General features: G+C 38.7%; 2 protein-coding genes and 1 long non-coding RNA gene across 3 annotated transcripts in view; 1 reads left to right on the top strand and 2 right to left on the bottom strand.

Moving 5' to 3' along the window:
- Positions 1 to 22,487, top strand: part of LOC144031233 (uncharacterized) — a 60,381-nt gene that overhangs the window by 5,389 nt on the left and 32,505 nt on the right. The window contains exons 2-3 of the long non-coding RNA XR_013287469.1: positions 3,318 to 3,488; positions 5,688 to 5,804. This is a non-coding gene — a long non-coding RNA (uncharacterized LOC144031233). The remainder of the gene's footprint in view (positions 1 to 3,317; positions 3,489 to 5,687; positions 5,805 to 22,487) is intronic.
- On the bottom strand, positions 8,776 to 10,570 carry LOC144031231 (gap junction delta-2 protein). The gene is made up of 2 exons (XM_077538126.1): positions 10,043 to 10,570; positions 8,776 to 9,692 (listed from the first exon to the last, which is right to left on the bottom strand). The coding sequence occupies exons 1-2, from the start codon at positions 10,111 to 10,113 to the stop codon at positions 8,804 to 8,806; spliced, it is 960 nt and encodes a 319-aa protein (XP_077394252.1). The 5' UTR covers positions 10,114 to 10,570; the 3' UTR covers positions 8,776 to 8,803.
- Positions 12,602 to 20,910, bottom strand: LOC144031230 (actin, alpha cardiac muscle 1). The gene is made up of 7 exons (XM_077538125.1): positions 16,844 to 20,910; positions 15,890 to 16,028; positions 15,457 to 15,781; positions 15,214 to 15,375; positions 14,954 to 15,145; positions 13,501 to 13,682; positions 12,602 to 12,846 (listed from the first exon to the last, which is right to left on the bottom strand). Exons 2-7 carry the CDS (start codon positions 16,016 to 16,018, stop codon positions 12,703 to 12,705), a joined length of 1,134 nt encoding a protein of 377 aa, XP_077394251.1. The 5' UTR covers positions 16,019 to 16,028; positions 16,844 to 20,910; the 3' UTR covers positions 12,602 to 12,702.

The raw sequence follows: 22,487 nt of genomic DNA, 5'->3' as shown, positions 1-22,487 counted from the left end.
GGAATCACAGTATGTGGTTAATTTTTAATTGTTAAAAAATTTATTGTTGAAGTCTGGATCTTTTATACATGCATTGAGAAATGTATTGTGAAAAATGAAACATATTGACAGCACATTTTGCATATATTTCATCCATATTTAAAATGGCATTTTTGTCATACATCTAGTTAGGAAGCGGGTGGTCCTATTTGGCCCCTCAGATGAAATATTGTGGCCCCCTCCATCATTTAAGTTGCCTATCCTTGGTCTAAGCTGTCAATTCCCGATGGTCTCATGTCTGTGTGACTGTGTACAGTCAGACTCATTACCCTTGAAAGTAATAAATTATAGGTATCAATAGCATCAATAAAACCCTTTTAAGTTGCACCGTAAAGCGGCGATGTTACAAGTCGGTAAAAGCATCACAACGAGAGAAGAAGGATTAGGTGGAAGAAAAGGTGTAGAGCAACAAAAAGAAAAATAAAGAACAAGAAAGACATGAGGTAGGTTCTGAAGCCAGAAAGAAAAAATGGTAGGATCAGTGGCAGCCTGTGGAAATGTATCTGGTTCAAACAGAGTCCAAAGGTAAAGCGCAGGGAGATAGATTAGACGATGAAACACAGACAATGAGTCCACCCCGCATTGTGTAATCTTACAATTCCCTCGGGATTTGCAGAAAAAAAAAAAAAATCATTGACAATATGGTGATATTTCTCTTCATTTCCGTTTTTACCATTTTTTTTCTTTTTTTAATTCCCTGTCCACACATTGCTCACAAGATGGGAAATCTCTCCAAGCCTGCGCTGCACATCTTAGTGATTCATATTCTTCCTCTGACTGTATTTTAGTGTCGCCGGCTGTAACGGAATATCAATATTTGTGTCCCTTCCATCTTTTCCGCTGCTCCGTATCAGGTCCAATTGGCTCGCCAATGTTCCCAGCGTCTGATTAAGGCCTGCCAGCCTTTGATTTTTATTGGCGGCGTAATGGCGCAGAACCGAAACATTAATCAGGAACAATGGAGCCGTGTCGTGTGCAAGGCTATTAGGCAGTGCGGGGTGGTGGGGGGATGCAAAGTAGACGTCGGAATGAACTGTCACCTCTGCGGGGAAATGAGTGTTGTTACAGGAAGGAAATTGTTTTTGTTTGTTTATTGCGGCCGTGGTGTCGCATCGCAATGTAAGCAATCTAATGAGAGCCAATACAAGAAGTGAAAATGTCTGCCTTTACAAATGTGACAACCAGACCAGCTACCACACTACTGTAAAACCTGATGTGCACAACTTTGAAGCAAGCACATAGGCAACTGGGATGCTTGCTAAGGTTATGATAGTTAACAAATTATTCTATAATTTTAAAAAAATGTATGCATTGTTGTTAAGAAAATAAGTAAGAACGAAAATGCTTTTAAAACTGAAATGAACTGAAACTACATATTACGGTTATAAAACTAACTAAAATAGCTAAATTTATGGTGAAAATAAGATACTAACTGATGGTATTTCTGCACTGGGGTTATAATACTTTTGGGTGCTTTTTTTATTTTTTATTTTTATAGTTAGTTTTTATTTGGTTTTGATTTTTTTTTAATTCATTTATTTCAAATTAGTTTTTTTTTTTAGTTTTTTTTTTTAAATGTTTCATTTTATTTTACTTTTTGTTAGTTTTATTATTAGTTTTGTATCCATGTGCATAGTTTGTGTAGTGTCAGATTTAAAAAAAGTGACTAAATATTTAGCATAAAATAATTAACTACAATTCCCAAACAACTGTTCAGCAATCTTTCTTCGGGAAGACCGTACAATAATACCGAAATAAATACATACATTTAAAATAAACCACAAAACCACCTGTAAAAAATTAGCAAAAGGACATTTTTGCTATAATTATAGTTTTAGTTAGTTTTCTGAAATGTAGTTTCAGTTAGTTTTTTCAATTTGTTTTTAAAGCACTCTCCTCTTTATTTTATTTAATTAAAGTAAATGTTTTTTCAATTGAATTTTAGATATCAGGTTGTTCGTTTTCATTCATAAATGAACATGGTTTACCAATAATGTGACAGCCATCAACTGAGAGACAGTTTATCTCTCTAATTATTTTGTTAATCACCTTAATTTATTATATTATGACCTCACATTAATTTATTATATTATGACCATCTTAACACATAGTGCGACTTTAATACCTTTCTATCAGTGCCAATCAAAACTGAGTATCATTTTTAATGTGTTCAATGTCACCCTGTTTCACAAGTTAACCTGAAAATAATCAAATATAAGTGGTGCGAGGTATAAATTTCGGGTTTGGGTGCATTGTGTCCTCGTCCAGGTGTTGACCATCCCACAGTGCTTTTGGCAAATCTGTGTATAATCCGCTAATGTTCTTAATCCCCGGGGCGGGGTCATATTTAAAAAAAAAAATGGATGAGAAATTAATCTTCTGTCAGGTAGAACAATCTGTCAGTGCCAGCGAGTAATATTTGCCCCTCACACACTCAAATCCTTCTGTCATGTCAACCAAGAGCCAAACTGGAACACCAAATCCGGTCTGGTTGGGCCAGTCGATGAAACCTCCCTTTTGTCCTTGGCGCCATCTTGACTGTGTGTTGGAAATGTAACATATTGTGGAATCAGTCACACTTAAAATCGAACAATAACTTGGAAGTCATGAAGTCAAGTCAACTTCAAGCACTCCTTAAGACAAGAACAGCATTTTCACTCATGGAGGCAGCACTTCATATACTACACTGGGTGCACACCTCCGTCGCAATTGTGTCAACTAGTACATGAGCAATGAAATATGTGGCACTTATCAGAAGCATCTTGACTGTTAGTTAAAGCTCATCTGTGCACACAACAAAACTCAATGCAGCTCTGCTTACCTTTTGGCTTTGACATGATAGCAGGGGAGTTGCACGTTTTGGTGTTTCTGAATATGTTCAAAATTTCTCTGTAAACGGCATAAAGAGGGTTTGAAAGTGTCTTTGCAACATTTGCAACGCTGAACATTCGCTCTGTGCGAGCACCCTGACAAGCCTGCAGCGCTCAGTGAGATACGGGCTTACGGGAAATTGTTTTAGCAGTGCTAAATATGTCGATTGAAGGTTTACGTTGAGTTGGTTGAAGAAGCGAATGTTTGCTCTTCTAAAGTGTGCAAAATGTGTTAGCATGTCCTCCCCCGCATGTTCTCAACATCAAGTCTTTCCGTTTTGCAGCAGTTGCCATATTGCTGCTCTAGACAACGGTCGCCGTGCTAATGTCATTGTTTCTGCCTGAGTGCATCGAAAAGAAAAAAAAAAGACTTGGTCCAATTTTGTTGTTTTTCCTCTCTCTTTGCAGGAGATAAAAGAAAAAAGCCTAATCAAAGCAACTCTCGCCCTGCAGCCAGGCGTCTTCTTTTCAAGTTGGTTGGAAGACGCAAGGGAGGATATGCTTGTTTTTGCCACTGAAGGGGAAGCAAGAAGGCCAGGAAGGAACGAAGGAAGGAAGGAAGGCGCGATTCACTCACAGGTGAATATAAATGTCACTTTTTCTGACAGGCCCCAAAAAAAGCAACTCTTTCCAAGATAACCAGAAGATTAGTTGGTGTACCTAATGTTATGACCAGTAAGACTCTTAATCACTGTTGTCAAACTCAAGGCCCGTGGGCCAGATGCGGCCCGCCACATCATTTTATATATATATTATAATATTGCGATTTTGTTGTTACCCTTTTTACAGTAACTTCAACAATACTAAAAAAAAAAAAAAAAAAAAAAACAACAACCCATTTATCATTGAATATTTATTTCAAAACTATTAATCCATCAATTTGTTGTGTTGATGAAGTAATACGATAAGATAATTTATTTTATTTCAATGTCTGAGGGAAACCGGAACTACAAAGTGGTCTGTGACGAATTTGCAAATTGAATTTGAATGGATTTCTACAGTTGTAATAAACTGATTTAGCGTTAAAATAAGAGAAAAAAAAGAAGAAAAATGCTAGTATTGCTCATTGAAATGAATGAATAACACTACATAAAAAGACATTAGTTACTTTAAAATGAAAGTAACTGAAAAAAAATGCATAATAGCAATTTTAGATAATTAAATGTTGAGCATGTTGATACATGAATACTGTAAATTGAAAAATAATCTCAAAAATGAAATTTGTGAAATGTAGTGAAATACATTAAACATTAAAAATAAATAAAATGTATTCAAAATGTTTTTAAAACATTTTTTTTAAATCCATTGCATTCAATATATAAATAATAGACTATGTTCAAATAGTACTAAATACATTAATTAATAAAAAAAAAAAAATCCAAAATAATATTCTTATAATACTCTCTAATATGGTATAATTGAAACAAGTTCAGGGCGTACCCCACCCGCTGGGATGGATGGATGTTATAATTGATAAACAGTTAAAAATATTCACAAAATGTGTTTTTTTTTAATTATTGACTATAAAATGAAACCGAATCAAATATATTAATTGAAATGATGGTGACAAAAAGACTGTGACTACGAAAGTAAAGTCTCCCAGAACACAACGTTGTTGAGCGACCACATGTCTACTGCAACGCTATCCATCAACAGAAATGCTGACTTGCATATTTCATCTGCGTTTCAGAGTAAATATATTCATGAAGCTATCTGGTTAGATTGGCTGGCCGAGCCAGTAAGTCATGTTCACTTGCACATCAGTGTACCATCGTGACACCCCCACAACATGCGTGTGTGCATCCAAATCCTTTCTTTTGTCCGTGTAGAATCCCAAATACTGCATGTGCCGCGCACGCCACTCACACGCCTCCCCTGTGAACAGTCGGGATTAACGTTCCCAGCTGCGGATGCACGTGTGCCACACACGGACGTGTGCTATACGACATGTTTAATCTTTAATCAACCAGGCCGAATGGCACATCCGAAGGTGCGACGTGGTTGAATTGGTGGCCTTGCTCTGAAAATAGTTCAGACTACTGCAGTTGTCATGGTGGCATGTTGAGGTGATTAGTAGGTTCACCTGAACAATCCGGTACAATTCAAGTGCAATAATACTGCCTCCGGAAAGTCACTGTACATGTTTATTTTTATTCTGAAAAGGAAAAAATCACCACCACACATTTATAGAAGCCCAGAGGTATAGATTGAGAAGGAGTTCATGTGTATATATCCTGTTATATAGTGCATTTTCCTGAGTGAAAACGGAAGACCAAAACTTTTAATCTGCCATTTGAACAGGGGTGTGTAGACTTTTTATATGTGCTTGATTTCAAAATGATACAATGATGCATTTATTTTTTATTTATTTTTGCGATTAGGTTGCATATTGGATGTCATTTGATTATGTAAGTGCATTTTGCTGTCTCCTGATACTCATAAGTGAGCGAGACGTTCAGGTACTCCGTGTGATCTCCCTGCCAAGTCCTGCATGATGTAAAAAAAAAAAAAAAAAAAAATGCACGGCAGCGTGTGTAATCGCATTGCACCACAGCCCAATTATTTCTGCTATTTTTCCTGACGTTTGAAAGACGAGCGAAGGAACGCTCCGACCGGATGAAAAGGCATTAAAAAAAAACGTCCCAGCTCTCAGCGGCGGCGATTTGTCATCGTGACGGACGCTGATTGCCTCCATTTTGTCACACTTGTGAACTGTGAGCAACAAGAGAGTGTAACATCAAAGTCTTTTTTTTGTTTCTTTTTCTTTCGTTTTTAAAGTTGAAGGAGAGCATACGGGAGACGGATGCGTCACCGCTGCCTCTTGTGCTGCTGGTCGATTCCTTCCAACTTTGCAGAGTCACGCTGGCGAGAGGACTTGGCCTTCACTTGTCACCTGCAAGTATCTTTTCTTTTTTTCTTCTATTCAAGAGGAGGGGCAGCCCTTCCTCTCTTTTTCCTCTTCTTGTTCTCTCATGACCTTCAGGGAGCACACTTCCTCCTCATCAATCCCGTCTGATTCCTCTCGCAAATGAGAGGTGAACGGGTGGAGGCGAGCGCACCAGAAATGGGCTCTGGTCCTTTCTGGAATGCACGGAGACTTCCACATTGGAACATTGTGCATAGTAATTATATTACAATATTGGAGGAATTATTCCTTTAAAAAAAACATAAACTAACCATATCATACATTTTACATGCAAATTGTAAAACATAAGTGTAAGTTATTTTTAGACTAATATTGAAAACATAGTCAATAATGAATAATAACAAAAATACAATATATTAGCATCTATAGGTTATATATTGTAATACAAAAAATACGACAATGTTTTTTGAGAGTAACATTCATCAGTTGTTAGTGGTGCATCACAATAAGTGTTACGTGGAACTAAAAGTACAATTTAAGGTTTTTTTTTCAGAATAATGTAATGTTTTTAATAGAAATATTTTACAGTAGGATATTTTTTAAAGTTAAAAAATGTACGGACATTATCTAAGTGTGGTAGGAGCACCACTAGTAGAACATGGGCTCCCTCTAATGGTATGTGAAAGAATTGCGGAATTAAATAGGAATGAAATTTCCAACATCTAACATTTAAAACGTGAAAAATCCAGTACATTTTTAAGTACCTTTTAAGTACAATTGTATTTGCAATTATAACGATTAAATGCAATACATTTATAATGGAATCATTCTTCAAGTAGTTTTTATGTTCCTACATCTTAAGCGTGGTGTCATTGTTCAAACTGTGAATAATGTTACAGTGTCTTATGGTAATAAGAAGAAAATCTTTGTTTTTCATTTTTGATGAACACTTGGGCCTAACACATAATCGGATTTTAATATTGGTCATGTTGGTGGCATTTGGAGAGAGTATATGTTTTTGCGTGGGTACTTGGTGTAAACGTTTGACAGCTTAAATATATATTACCGTATATATTAGAATATTATATTTTTATTATAATAATATTTTATGTATGTTTATTTTTGTTGTTATTATTATTATTATTATTATTATTATTATTATTATTATTATTATTATGTGCACTCTATAAATTGAGTTTTCTTTTTTGTTTTTTTCTATATATTAAATAATGTCAAAATGTAAAAAAAATAAATAAAAAAAAAGTAAACTTGGACGCACCCAACATTCTGGAGTGACCACATGTCAGCTGGAACACTAAAAGTCTGATGCTGTCGCCACATCACAAAAAAAAATCATTCAGCCACCCGAATCTGAAATACTTTTTAGTCTCCTCAGTAGGTGCTGCTGTTTTGGTTAGCGACTGACTTGAAATGTAGCACCTGTGAGTTGAAGTAATTCTGCAGTTACTACCCTGATGGGAAAAGCGAGTGATTACATGAGGGAAGCGTTTATTTGACGTAAGTGCACTTGGTGATTTGTTGAAGAAATCCAGTACCCAAAAGTATGACGTGCAACCACTGTAATTAACATTACGCAAATGAATACTTCCCCATAGTGTCCATCAAAACTGATTTCTCATGATTATAAAGGCAAATCTTTGATATTAAATCCTGTTTGAGTGCTCAGGTGTACCTAATGTTGTGTCTGCTGCATATAATATGGACTTGTGCATCAGTGATGCGGCATCACCCGTGTAAGAGGTGTGTCCCGCAGTGGAGCGGGCGTGGCTACAGTCACTGCACCAAGGCCACACACACACGCACAAAAACCACTGCGCCTCACACACTTGTAGTGTACATGAATCCCACTTTTTATTTACTCATCATTCCTTATTCTGATGTCTTTTTGGTTACAATTCCAAACCATTCTTTGGAAAACAAAGCAAAATGTAGCACCAGAGTAGTTTTTTTTTTTTTTTTTTTTTTTTTTTTTTTTTTAATGTTTAAAAAAAAACTCAATTTGTGCTGTTTTTCTTACTTCGAGCTTTTTGATTTGTGTTGGGGAGGAGGAGTAAAAAAGACTTTCTTCATTTCCCACAGTTGAAATAAAGCTCATATCCATTTTTTATTCATTGAAATCACATTAATGAAAGCATTTGTTTAAAAAAATGGGCTTTAGTTAGCATCCAAGTAAGGGAAATAAGCTTCTTGTTGATGGTGAATATTTCATTTTTATAGTCTATATATATATTCTATATATATTTATATATGTATACATTTATATCATGTCTATATACAAGTATGGCACTTGATTACACAAAGAAAAGCGAAAAAAGAGAAACCACTTAATAAATAATACAAATCTGTGGGCGCTTTGGTGTGTCCTACAAAAAAAAAAAAAAAGGTAAAGTCACAGACGTTAGCGTTTGCAGCGACGGTTGATATAAGAAAGCAATGGAGCGGCTGTTATGTTTTAAGGTCAAGTGGTGTGACACAGGCAACACAAATACTGACATGTATGTGTTTATATATTTCTTTATATCTATATGGATATGGATATATTAGTGTCCTTTTGATGGTGCCATTTAACTACAAGTAGAAGATGAGAAAAAAAAGCACATTTTTGGATCAAGCTTTCAGGTGTTTACCTCCTTTGAGTGCATTTTCAAGGGGACTTGGTCACATCATTAGGTACATCTTTCAGTTCAAATATTGTGGTTTTTGGGAAAAATATAATACCATTATCACTGGTGTACCTAATGAAGTGTCCGGTCTGTGCAGTAGTCAACACATGGTTGCTCTCAACTCCCAAAAAAAAAAATAAAAAAAAATGCATCAGTGCAATAAATTAGCAAGCCCAATCCAAGCCCAAAATGGATGGAAAGAAAGGGGAAATCAAACTTGCCCACTGTTGAAAAGTCATGACACGTATTCAGGCGTGCGTAATAGTCACAAGTTCCAAACGCATAAGAGGGGGGGAGAGGATTTTTTTTTTTGGGGGGGGGGGGGGGGGTCTATGTTGTCCACTTTAGACGTAAGCCGAGTCGCTGGACTGCGTGCGCCCGAAATTGGGCACGCTCATCCGCGGCAGGTCCTTGTTGCGGATCTCGTAGATGGACTTCCTGCGGGCCTGCACGCCGCGCACGGCCGTCTTGATCTTGCGCCAGCCCAGGTGGTTGAGCTCGGCCAGGTTGAGCACCACGCAGAAGCCGCTCACGGCGAACATGAAGACCAGGAAGACCGTCTTCTCGGTGGGCCGCGACACGTAGCACTCCACGTCCTTGATGCACGGGTAGCGGTCGCACTCGTACACGGAGGGCACATTGAAGCCGTACAGGAAGTACTGGCCCACCAGGAAGCCGATCTCCAGCGCGTTGCGGAACACCACCTGGATGATGTAGAAGCGCGAGATGCCCTCCTGCCGCCTCATTTTGGACTTTGTAGTTCTGGCGGCCGCCGCGTTGGGCATCTCCTTCACCTCCAGGCAGTCAGGCTCCGCCTCCTTGGTGGAGTTCTCGCTGTTCTGCAGCACCACGCCGTTCACCACCGTGTTCTTGATCTTCTTGGCCGAGTCGTCGCCCCCACCTCCTCCCCCTCCGCCGCCGCCGACGCGCTTCAGCAGCGAGTCGGGCTCCTTGTCCAGCGTCAGGTAGATGGTGGAGTAGCGGCGCTCCTTCTGCTTGGCCGACTGGTGCACCGAGTAGGTGATGAAGCACAGGCTGGGCGTGCACACCATGATGATCTGGAAGACCCAGTATCGGATGTGCGAGATGGGGAACGCCTTGTCGTAGCACGCCTGGTTGCAGCCCGGCTGCAGCGTGTTGCACACGAACATGGTCTGCTCGTCATCGTACACCGTCTCCCCCACGATGGCCACGATCAGGATGCGGAAGATCACCACCACCGTCAGCAGGATCCTTTTTCGATAGGGAGAAAAAAACAAGTGCAAACAAGTGAACTCATTTCAAAGAGGAACCAAAGGCGCACGTCGAGTGTGGGTTTTTTTGTTTGTTTGTTTTTTTTTTGCGCACGGGAGCTGTCCTGGGTGCTGAAGCGCTTTTGCCTTGCCTTACCGTCTACCCTAATTGGACATGGATAGGGCAAACCACAACACATACACCAAACGAGGAGGGGGGTGCACAGACACGGTCCTGTGGGAGGAGGGGTGGGGGGTGCACAAGACAGAAGCTGGGGGACCGTGGACCATGCTAAAGACGATCCTGGAGGCTGCTGCGTCCCTTCTTGTCCTTCGTCTCGCTCGCCTTACCTTCCGATCATAGTCGAGTGCTGCTGGACAGCAGCCTCCAGGAGCCTCTCTAGTATAGTCCATTCCCCCATTTCTGAGCATCCGGAGGAGCAGAGGAGGGCACAAGTGGTGGTGGTGGTCCGGCAGTCTTTCCAAAAAAAGATTCAAAAAAGAAATTCTTTCTTTTCTTCTTTTCGTGCTCTTCTTTCCCCCTTGTTTTACTTTCCCCCAAAAAAGAGTCCAAGGCTGGCGTCAGGGCGCATCCCGCCGCGCCGAGCGTCTCTTTGTCTGCCTGCGCGTCCCGCTGCGTGTGCCGCCGTGCGCTCCTACCGCCACACCGCCGCCGCCGCCGCCACGTTGCCCCCCCGTCATGTGGTGGTGGTGTAGGCAGGAAGGAAGTAGGAGGAGGGGGTCTGACTTCCAAGCCCTCCGACGTGCACCAGCCTCACATCAGGTGTCTGCGTGGAGGGGAGCTTCGCGGTGAATGTCTTTGCCAGCGTTAATCCGCCTTTAAGTACTGCCCCCGCCACCTCATCTTCCTCCCTGCTCCTCCTCCTCGCACGCACGCGCGCGCACGCACGCACGGGGCTTCTGGTTTGGTGTAATTCACTTCACTGGAACATTGAGTTCAATTTATGTTTTCAACCAATATGTATTGGTAATTGGGCCAATCGATACAAATTGGTCATTCTGACCAAGAGATTGGTTAATCTGTGTTGGAGGCTGACAAAAAAGTACCACTGATTGTCACACCCACCTCTGTGGGGAAAAAAAAATGTTCTTTGTATTTGACCCATCCCCTGAGGGAGTGGTGAGCAGCACAGGTCGCGTCGGGACTCATTTGGAGATCTAACCCCCCCGATTCCAACTCATTATGCTAAGTGTCAAGCAGGGAGGCAAATGTGTCCCATTTTTATAGTCTGTAGTACGAACCGGCCAAGGCTTGAACCCACAACCTCCCAGTCTCAGGGTGGACACTCTCCCACTAGTCCACAGAGCTAGTGACGCCGTGATCTATCGTGACACTATATTGTAAATACATTTAGAAAACAATGAATTGATACAATACATACATTTCCAAGTAATCTATTTCGACTTACTTTCTATTGCAACCAATTTCATTGGTTATTTGGCTAACTAATAAAATTGGTATGCCCGTAACCACCCGGAATGGTCTGACCAATTAATTAGCCAAAATGAGCTTAACCTGCTATATTGGTATTTTTTGTTTTTTTGTTTTAACCAATCAATTTTTAGAGTACAGGGAAGGCACATTCAAATATGTGATGCATGAGGGCCAATTAGGTGAACATACTTTGTAAAATATTTTTTTCATAATATTAAATGAAAAGCAACGTAATTTTATACGATACATTTATTTTCAAAAATGAAGGAAATATATCGCTACACCTGTCTAGCCTGGGCCAGTGTTCAATGTGGTCTGAGCAGGTTTAGACAAGGTTTTAGTTTCTGTAAGACTTCCTGCCACGAAGCTGTCACTCCATCAGGTGCATTTCCAAGACACTCCTGCTCTGTCTGGGATCGGGCTGCCAAATTATCAAACGTGCCGCGAGCCTTGTGCTGATATGAAAACCAGGATCCGCCGGGATTGGTGGCACACTACAGAGGCACTGTCCACAAAAATTTTCTTTTTTTTTCTTGAAATGTCCTATCATTTAAAAATATTCTCTGAAATGTGCTTTGATGTGAAGAAAAAACACCATTGTCAATTATTATGACTTCAGCTAGCAGCACAATGGACAGCAATGGTTAGCACTTCTCTCTCACAGTTCCGCAGTTCGAGGTTCAGATCTGATATATAGCTCTCTATTTTGATTGAATTGGTGTTCAGCTGTCAGTTTTGTCAAAGTTGTTGATCGCTTGTCCAGGTTTTGGCCCAATGCTAGCAGTATGTTCCTTTGACCCTTGACCCAGTACTGCTGTGTCAGCAGATGTTCCACCCCGGTCCTGTCAGTGGGTGTCAACAAGCTGTTTAAGATTAGCACCTTCTGCTGGTTGTGGCGTGTAATTGCTCCTACTTGGCCCCAATGCAAGTGGACTGTGACAGCGTTGACTATCCATCCAGCTTCTATCGTGCTTGTCCTTGTTAGGGTCACAGAGGAGTTGGATGTCGGAATCAAAAGCGGAACCTGTCGACCGTGAGGCAGATGTGCTAACCAATAGCACGCTGAGTTTTGTGTTGTGTTAAAAATATAGCATACATTGTAGTGCAGCAATACGATCATATACAGAACATTGACTTGACTGTAATGATATTAGACCTTTGAATTTTATTATGATTATTATTATTATAGTCGGGCAGAGTGAGGTTTGTCCATCAATGTACCAAAAGGGATTAGCAAGCCGAGGTCACATGACCACCTGTGTTTTCCCTCAATGAAAGGTGGCGCGGAGGCTTATCCTCTCCGCTTGCGCTAATCTTTTCTAATTCAAATCTTTAATAACCTTTATTCGCAAATCACGTGAACAAAGGACACTTTTTTTTTAATTTAAAAGCAGCTCACTTTAGCCAGACTCGTTTGTCTGACTTTAAACAGAAAGATGGCACAGAGGCGCGCGTTGCAGGTCCTGGCTTCCTGTTTATTTATAAACCTATACATGTATAAAGTGTAAACAAATGTTTGGATGGCAGCAAAGGAATTGCTGCTGTGGAAGGAAGCTTAGAAGCACTTCCTGTGGACGATGGAGGGTCCGGCTTCGTCGTACTCCTGCTTGCTGATCCACATCTGCTGGAAGGTGGACAGGGAGGCCAGGATGGAGCCTCCAATCCACACTGAGTACTTCCTCTCAGGGGGGGCTATGATCTGGACACAGAAAATTTCAAAATATTTGTTTAGTAGGGGGTGTCAAAATGAGTGCGTTCATTTTGAGTTAAAGTTCCTTTAAGGCCACTAATTTTGTCCACGTTAAAATTTTAATAATGCATATATTTGTGGAGACTGGGGTCAAGTTGTGTTTTATGATTTAAAAAATGTGCAGAATTTCACAAGTTAGTTCATGTTAAAGATTCGATAGCTCTTAATATGAAAAGAAAAATGCACTGAGCTGTCGCCAATGTCTTACAAATGCAATTATGCCATCTAGTGGCAGAAAATGACCTCAACGCAAATCAATATCACACTTGTTTTTTACAGTACAGTACATCTTTTTAATTTTAACTCAATTTTATGATTTATTATGAAATTACTGTATCAATGACTAAAAGATGCTGCTATATTTCTATTTAACATTTTTCCACTTGTGTTAACCAGAGTATGAAAAATTGTACATTTTATTGTACAACTTTGAACAGATCTTGTGAGTTAACTATTGAAGTTGTGATTAATAATGATTACAAATTGTAATCGCCTGACACCCCTCATTTTTAGCCGAGTTGAAGCAATTTTACACAAATTACTGTAGTGGTTTTCAGATTCAGTGTGTTAGATGGTTTTGGTTTGTGGACTTAAAGTGTCTACCTTGATCTTCATGGTGCTGGGGGCCAGAGCGGTGATCTCCTTCTGCATGCGGTCCGCAATGCCGGGGTACATGGTGGTGCCGCCCGACAGGACGTTGTTGGCATACAGGTCCTTCCTGATGTCGATGTCGCACTTCATGATGCTGTTGTAGGTGGTCTCGTGAATGCCGGCTGACTCCATGCCTGTGCAAAAAGCACACACGGGAGGTTGGGGGGGGGGGGGGGGGGGGGGGGGGTTAACTGTCTGCTGCCGTAACAGGCGCTATGGCAGACAGCTTCCCCCAACAGCTGACGGCAGCAAATGTGAACAATATGCGGCAGCTTTAAATAAGACGCACGGGCAGGAGATGAAGTGCGACTTCAAGTTGGCTGTCGGCAAAATGCAGCCAGCAACAAACACTTTGAGATGAAGTTTGCTTTCATGCAGCATCGGAACATACTGTATTTATTATGAAAGTAAGTCCCAGCCCGAAACACTACCCCTTTTGATACATTTGACATTTTACGGCAAAATATTGACTTGTGAGGTAAAATATTTTTTGTGTAGCATGACGGCCATCTTTGTGAAACGTGGTTTAGATAATTCATAGAAAAAGTAATTAAAAAAGTACTATTGTAACAGTGGTTGGACCTTCCTTATTAAGTTGGAAATTAGGGCTGGGTGTCGATTCAAACTTCCTCAATTGATTCGATTTCGATTCACAAGAGTTTAATCCGATGTTGATTAATTATGGAACGTCAATTCCTCTTAAATATCAAGGACATGATGACAATTTTAAAAACAAAAAAAACAACAAAAAAAAACTCTACAAACATTAAATTCTGCAGAGGCAGCAACTGATTTATTTATTAATAAAAATTACATAATCACTTTAGTTTTACACAAACTTTGGCATCAGCATGGATCACGTGAAAATGTTTTTCATAGTTTTAATTCAATAATTGAAAATATAAATTAAAAATATTCTGAATTGTCATAAAATGCAATAAGTCAGGTCTTTCATAAATGTAAGAAAATACTTTTAAATTCACGTGAACAGTGCATTTCAAGAAAACAGTAAGCTATAAAAAAGCCATTAAAATTCCAATTTAAAGAATTTATGGGGGGGGGGGAGATTTAGATAATCAATTCATGGTTTTATTAATCAATATCACACTCAAAAAGGAAAATCGATTCGATATCGATTATTCAAATTTTTTTTTTTAAATCCAGCCCTATTTAAAATGTACCGTTTTCAGCACCGTATGTCCGCCATCTTTGTGAAATTTGCCGCATTTACAATGTTTCCAGCTACAGCAACTATCGTGTTGCTTTCCAAGCATTTCAACTCAATTGATCAGAAGCCAGATTTGACCTTCGGGTGCCTTACATCAAGTATAGAGTCTGTTTAATACTTGGGAATCCCTGAACACGGGTCTATCGACGACTTCCTTCGAAACGGCTTCCTACGTACCGATAAAGGAGGGCTGGAAGAGGGTCTCCGGGCAGCGGAAGCGCTCGTTGCCGATGGTGATGACCTGACCGTCCGGCAGCTCGTAGCTCTTCTCCAGGGACGAGGAGGAGGCGGCGGTGGCCATCTCGTTCTCAAAGTCCAGCGCCACGTAGCACAGCTTCTCCTTGATGTCACGCACGATCTCACGCTCGGCTGCCGAGGCGAGACGTCAGCCAAGCGGAGCGGAACGAAACATTTCCCGGGATCGGGTCGAGGCGTACCTGTCGTGACGAAAGAGTAGCCGCGCTCGGTCAGGATCTTCATCAAGTAATCGGTGAGGTCGCGTCCGGCCAAGTCCAGGCGCATGATGGCGTGGGGGAGGGCGTATCCCTCGTAGATGGGCACGTTATGCGTCACGCCGTCGCCGGAGTCCAGAACGATACCTGACAAAGGAAACTCGATTAAGCTCGCGCAATCCCTCCGCTTCCCGTCCGTCCGTCCGTCCGCCGGCGGCGACGACGTACCGGTGGTGCGACCGGAGGCGTACAGGGACAGCACGGCCTGGATGGCCACGTACATGGCGGGCACGTTGAAGGTCTCGAACATGATCTGGGTCATCTTCTCGCGGTTGGCCTTTGGGTTGAGGGGCGCCTCGGTCAGCAGGGTGGGGTGCTCCTCGGGGGCCACCCTCAGCTCGTTGTAGAAGGTGTGGTGCCAGATCTTCTCCATGTCGTCCCAGTTGGTGATGATGCCGTGCTCGATGGGATACTTGAGGGTCAGGATGCCACGCTTGCTTTGGGCTTCGTCGCCCACGTACGAGTCTTTCTGGCCCATGCCCACCATCACACCCTGACAGAACGCCGAGGAGGCAACACACGGTTATAAGATGGCGGTTGTAAAATTCAAAATTGGTACTTCGACTCGAATTATGGCCGCAATCGCGGAAACGTTCTTCACCTGGTGACGAGGGCGGCCGACGATGGACGGGAAGACGGCACGGGGCGCGTCGTCCCCGGCGAACCCGGCCTTCACCAGACCCGAGCCGTTGTCGCACACCAGGGCGGTCGTCTCGTCGTCGTCGCACATGCTGTCACCTCTGAAACACACGGATAAGCGATATCGAAATTGGATGGTTAGGATTCGGTTTTAGGAGTTTCAATTGGGGTTTTCTCTGGCCCTCCAAGGAATTTTCATTTTAGTTAGTTTTTAAGTTTGTTTTGTTTTTTAATTGAGTTAATTAGTTTTCAAGGAGGTTCTCTTAATTTTCATTAGTATGTTTTAAAAAAAATGTTTAGTTTAGTTTTAGTTTCAGTATTAGATTTAGTTTTTTGTTTTGTTTTTATGCATATTACTTGTGCACAATATTTAATAAACACCATGGTAAAATGAAAAAAGTAACATTTCTTACCTAGCGTTGCATTTCAGCTGATTGAAATGAAGAAGCACGCGAGCCAAACCATTGGAACCAAAAGTCAAGCAAGCAAATTTGTCGCTAGGAACAACGTTATCTGAAGGTGCTTTTCTATTGGCTGCTGCTAGATGATGTCACTTTCAAACGTCTTTATCCCGGCTGATATCGAAATAAAATCATTCCCAAAGGCTCATGTATTCATGACAATCAATTACCAAAAACGAAGGACATTTTCGCTATAATTATGGTTTTAGTTAGTTTTGAAAACATAAAATGCCATTTTAGTTAGTTTTCGTTTTTATTTTGTTAACATTTTTTTTTTTTTTTTTTTTTTAATTTAAGGTTCAGTTTATTTGTTTGCCAAAAACAGCAAAACGATGATGATGGAATGTTTCCGGATGAATGATGACGAGGTTAGACGGTAGAGAGTGAAAAATCAAGTCCAATCCGAGTCCACCGTCTTGGCATAAATCCACACTTGCGTGGTTTCCCGTACTCACCAAATCAGCACTGGGCACCTTGAGACCTTGGGAGACTTTCAGCTGGAGGGGTGTCAGAGTGTCAGGTCAGCCCATTTTATAGCCCGAGGAGGGGGGGCTGAGTTTTCTCCGCGTATGGTAGCCCACCGCCCCATTGACAACTGCACTCCTTGAATGGCATGACAAGGACAGGGAAGTCCGTCTGTGCCATGTATGGCTGGTCGAGGACAGACGGACCAAGACAAGCGTCTTCTTTAGATCTTGACTCAGACTTGGGAATCAACAATGAAGACCCTCCTTCGGTCAGGTCAACAGTGGGACATATTTGGTGCTCATGATGTAACAAAGCTCATCTTTTGCTGTCATTAAGACTTGTAAGAAGGGCGTAAGATGAGCAAGCTTACAATTTTATTGCATTTAGTTGTGTAGTTAAAAAAAAAAAGTAACTGCTTTGAAATGAAGTCAAAATATAACCAACTTATAACATGTTTAGTGCTGGCATTTTTAGCACAGCAAGTCCATCAAGTTTTTCATTTTACAGTACATTATATGTTATTTAGAACATTTGTTCTTCAACAGATTATGGAGTTGTTTTTTTTTTTTTTTAAACAATTATATCCTAACCATGTTTGAATTTTGGCACGGTTAATTTAGTTTTCAATTCAAACATTTAATACATTTCAGTAAGACTTATTCATTACAGTCAGATACACATAGAGGTCCAAATGTTTGTTCAGTATACGTGTTGATGTTTTCTTATAATGAATTAAATTAACTATAAAAGTATTTACATTTATGCAGAGAATATAGTGTTTTTCTGGCTAAATATATTTACAGTTCAGCATTCAAAAACGATTGTTAAATTATTTAGGGCTAACTATGATTTATTTATTTATTTTAGTAATCAATGAATGTCTTTTTTATTTTAATTAAAAACGTTTTTTTCAATTTCTATCCCTTTATTCAAAAAGAGGACATTATAAAGTGTCAGCACAGAAAATGCACTAAAAAATTAATTATGATTCAGTTTGGCATGAACCAGAAAATAGTCAGAAATGTCGATTATTGTTTTCCAATGTTAAACCAAGATAAAAGTCTTATTTTGATGTAAAAAAAAAAAAAAAAAAAAAAAAGGAAAAAAAAATCAGTCTGTTTTCATGGAGGACAACAGAAATTTGAGAATATTTACTCTTGAGAGTCTGAAATTCTGAGAATTTAAAAGAAACAATGGCTTCATATGATTAATTGATGATCAAAATCAATTAATAGGCCCCAAGCAAACCCTTTAGTAACCAAACAGCCAACAAGTCACTTCTTTTAATGCTTAGGTTCGTGTACAATTTTGCCATTATCTCGTAACATCTTTTGCTACTACATTACTATTTAACAGCATCTTTGTTGGGTTTATTTTGGGGTTGGCCTTGTAAGGATCAGGTTTGACTGTCTGGACGCACAATAGCGCTACTATAATGTCGTAAGTGTGGAGCACTTGTCAAGCAGCTGGCGTCTGCAGCTGTTACTTCTTTCAAGGCCTCTATAGGCACAATTGAGGGACACGAAGACCCCCTCGCCCCCACCAAAGAAAAAGAAGAAAAACATTCCTTCTCGGACATAAATAAACCATACACGGTCAATGAGTTACAGCAATGTTGGGCAAACTTTTGGGCTCAGGGGCCACATTTGATTTGTAATATTTTTCATGTTACAAAAGAAAAAAAGAGAGCCCACAAATTCCACACATGGGAGCCATGTTTCGAACCCCGGATTGCAAAACTTTGAGTCAGACGTGCTCACCACTATGCCACATGCTCCAAAAAAAAAAAAAAAAAAGTTGTTTGCAGATGCTGACAACGTCGATTCTTTGCGACGTCAGCACAGCGAGCGCCTAGGGGACACGTCTTGTTGTGACATGTGCCATATTCTGCTTTTATTCGCCGCCCGGGCAAAGATGGAAGCACGCGGGGTGACATTGCCGCTCGGCGCCAAACGGGCGGCGACGTTGCGGAAAAAAAGGGCCACCGGCGAAGGAGCTGCGGACGGTTCCCGCCGCCGCGACGTGGACGAGGGGGCCGGGATTAAAAAAAACAAAAAACAAATAAAATAAAAAAAAAAGGGCACACAGCAAGCCGTGAATCATATGTTGTTGTCAGCCGACCCCCAGCAATGACCTCGCTGCTTTGTTGGCCTCTTATGTAATGAATGCAAGCTTACAGCATTCACTATTCCAACATTGGGAAACAATACAATCCAGTGTTTACCCTTTGTAAATATTTTTTTTTTTAAACATTTTTAGTGTTGACCTTTAACATTCTTAGACTAATGTGTGTATACTGTCTATATGTATTTATTTACTGTATTCTCTACCCTTTGTAAGTTTACATTAAGAATTTAAAGTCAGTAACTGTTTTAAATTTAATCATTAAAATTATTCATTCTACTCATAGAAACTTTGACTATCCCCAAAATATGACATTGTTCTCCACCTAAAATGATGTACGACTGATTCCTTGTTCAGTTTCAGTTCATTATTTATACCTTGTGTTTTTGCCTTCAGGCATATCCAGATCCTGTTTTTTTTTTGTTTTTGTTTTTTTAAATTTTTTAATCTTCTGGCACACGTCGTCTGTCCTCAGGATGTTTGGAATCAGAAAAAAACCCAAAAACACAGACGGTTTGATGTCAAAACAATATTTTAAATACTTTGTTGTCCTTGATTTAAGGATATGGTTTTCAGGATTGGGGGGGGGGGGCATCTGGTGTCAAAAGGGCAAGTTTGCTTAGTATTCTAGCAGCTTTAGCTTCTTCTGACATTTTCCTAACATGGAAATCCTGGTCATGTCATTGAAATCCGATTAAACACTTGGGCTGTTTAGGCCAGAGAATATTACAAAATCCGTCCTCTTCTACTCAAAAATAATATACCTAATGTATCACGTTATGTTTTAAGTATCACCGACAAAAACCTAACATAATATTGAGCCTTTATTGACACTAGTATGATGATACTCGTGACACCAGCACAGCATTTAACTTTTAACCTGATATACTCTCTCTTACAATAAAAGTGAATCTAGCACTACTGTGTTAAGACAAAATAATAAAATTAAGCGAAAAATCAATCTAAATAAAATAACAGAAAACTAAAATTAAGTCGAATTAAATTAAATCAAAATAAAATATAAAATACAAGAAATCAAGTAAAAGAAAGTTGACTTAAAGTGAAGAGAGAAAGTAAAGGAGAAAGTGAGGTACAGTACTTTTTGTTTTTCTCCTTGTGGCATTTAATAAGTCAGTCAGGCATAAATCCCCAATGTCAATATGTTTGGAAGAGCTTTCAAATCCTATTTCTATGAATAGAAACACTTCCTTCAACATGAATAACGAACAGTGAAAATGTTTGACCGAATATTAAAAAACATCTCAAGGTTTTGCTGACTTTCCCATCGATGAAGACTTCAACTTGTAGCACGTGATCATCAAAAAGATTTCGTAAGCTGACACAATGTGTGCTGTGTTTGTGTGGTCATTTCTAATGTAAGGTTTTATACACCCCATTAATTGAGTTTGGGTAAATCAGGTTGTGACATTTCTCAGCTTCATTCTTCTTAAAAATATCAATGCTGCTTAAAAAAAAACAACCCAAAAAAACGGCGTTTTTTTTTTTTAACGACCATGTATAGTAAGCCGTTTTTTTTGTTTGTTTTTTAAAAACGACCATATAAGGCGTTTTTTTTTTTTTTAAACGACCATGTATAGTAAGGCGTTTTTTTGTTTGTTTTTTAAAAAGACCATGTATAGTTAGGCTTTTTTTTTTTTAAGGCGTTGTTTTTTTTTGTTTTTTGTTTTTAAAAACGACCATGTATAGTAAGGCGTTTTATTTTTTGTTTTTAAAAAGGACCATGTACTGTATAGTAAGGCGTTTTTTTTTGTTTTTTTTTTAAACGACCATGTATAGTAAGGCGTTTTTTTTGTTTGTTTTTAAAACGACCATGTATAGTGAGGCGTTTTTTTTGTTTTTTGTTTTTAAAAACGACCATGTGTAGTAAGGTGTTTTTTTTTGTTTTTTTTTAAACGACCATTTATAGTAAGGCGTTTTTTTTTTTTAAGCTTTTTTTTTTTTTTTTTTTTTAACCATGTATAGTAAGGCATATATATATAGATTTTTTTTAAACGACCATGTATAGTAAGGCGTTTTTATTTGTATTTTTTTTAAGGACCATGTATAGCAAGGCTTTTTTTTTTTTAAGGCGTTGTTTTTTTTTATTTTTTGTTTTTAAAAATGACCATGTATAGTAAGGCATTTTCTTTTTTGTTTTTAAAAACGACCATGTATAGTAAGGCTTTTTTTTTTCTTTAAAAAAAATCGACCATGTATATTAAGGCATTTTTTTTTATTTTTTTTTAAACGACCATGTATAGTAAGGCGTTTTTATTTGTATTTTTTTTAAGGACCATGTATAGTAAGGCATTTTATTTTTTGTTTTTAAAAATGACCATGTATAGTAAGGCTTTTTTTTTTTTAAAGGACCATGTATAGTAAGGCATTTTTGTTTTTTGTTTTTTTAACGACCATGTATAGCAAGGCTTTTTTTTTTTTTTGTTTTTTTTTTTTTTTTTAACGACCATGTATTGTAAGGCGTTTTATTTTTTGTTTTTAAAAACGACCATGTATAGCAAGTTTTTTTTTTTTTTTTTTATAAACGACCATGTATAGTAAAGGCGTTTTTTTTTTTTTTTTTTTTTTAAAGGACCATGTATAGTAAGGCATTTTATTTTTTGTTTTTAAAAACGACCATGTATAGTAAGGCTTTTTTTTTTCTTTAAAAAAAAACGACCAGGCATTTTTTTTAATTTTTTTTTAAACGACCATGTATAGTAAGGCGTTTTTATTTGTATTTTTTTTAAGGACCATGTATAGTAAGGCATTTTATTTTTTGTTTTTAAAAATGACCATGTATAGTAAGGCTTTTTATTTTTTGTTTTTAAAAAGGACCATGTACTGTATAGTAAGGCGTTTTTTTTTTGTTTGTTTTTTTAAACGACCATGTATAGTAAGGCGTTTTTTTTTTTTTAAACAGCTATGTATAGTAAGGCATTTTATTTTTTGTTTTTAAAAACGACCATGTATAGTAAGGCTTTTTTTTTTTCTTTAAAAAAAAACGACCATGTATATTAAGGCATTTTTTTTTTTTTTTTTTTAAACGACCATGTATAGTAAGGCGTTTTTATTTGTATTTTTTTTAAGGACCATGTATAGTAAGGCATTTTATTTTTTGTTTTTAAAAATGACCATGTATAGTAAGGCTTTTTTTTTTTAAAGGACCATGTATAGTAAGGCATTTTTTTATTTTTTTTTTAACGACCATGTATAGCAAGGCTTTTTTTTTTTTTTTTTTTAAACGACCATGTATTGTAAGGCGTTTTATTTTTTGTTTTTAAAAACGACCATGTATAGCAAGGTTTTTTTTTTTTTTTTTATAAACGACCATGTATAGTAAAGGCGTTTTTTTTTTTTTCTTTTTAAAGGACCATGTATAGTAAGGCATTTTATTTTGTGTTTTTAAAAACGACCATGTATAGTAAGGCATTTTATTTTTTGTTTTTAAAAAGGACCATGTACTGTATAGTAAGGCGTTTTTTTTTTTTGTTTGTTTGTTTTTAAACG

This window comes from Festucalex cinctus, chromosome 12 (assembly GCF_051991245.1).
Source record: "Festucalex cinctus isolate MCC-2025b chromosome 12, RoL_Fcin_1.0, whole genome shotgun sequence".
NCBI lineage: Eukaryota > Metazoa > Chordata > Actinopteri > Syngnathiformes > Syngnathidae > Festucalex > Festucalex cinctus.
The sequence above is the reverse complement of the archived record's forward strand: the minus strand, read 5'-3'. Positions and strand labels throughout refer to the sequence as shown.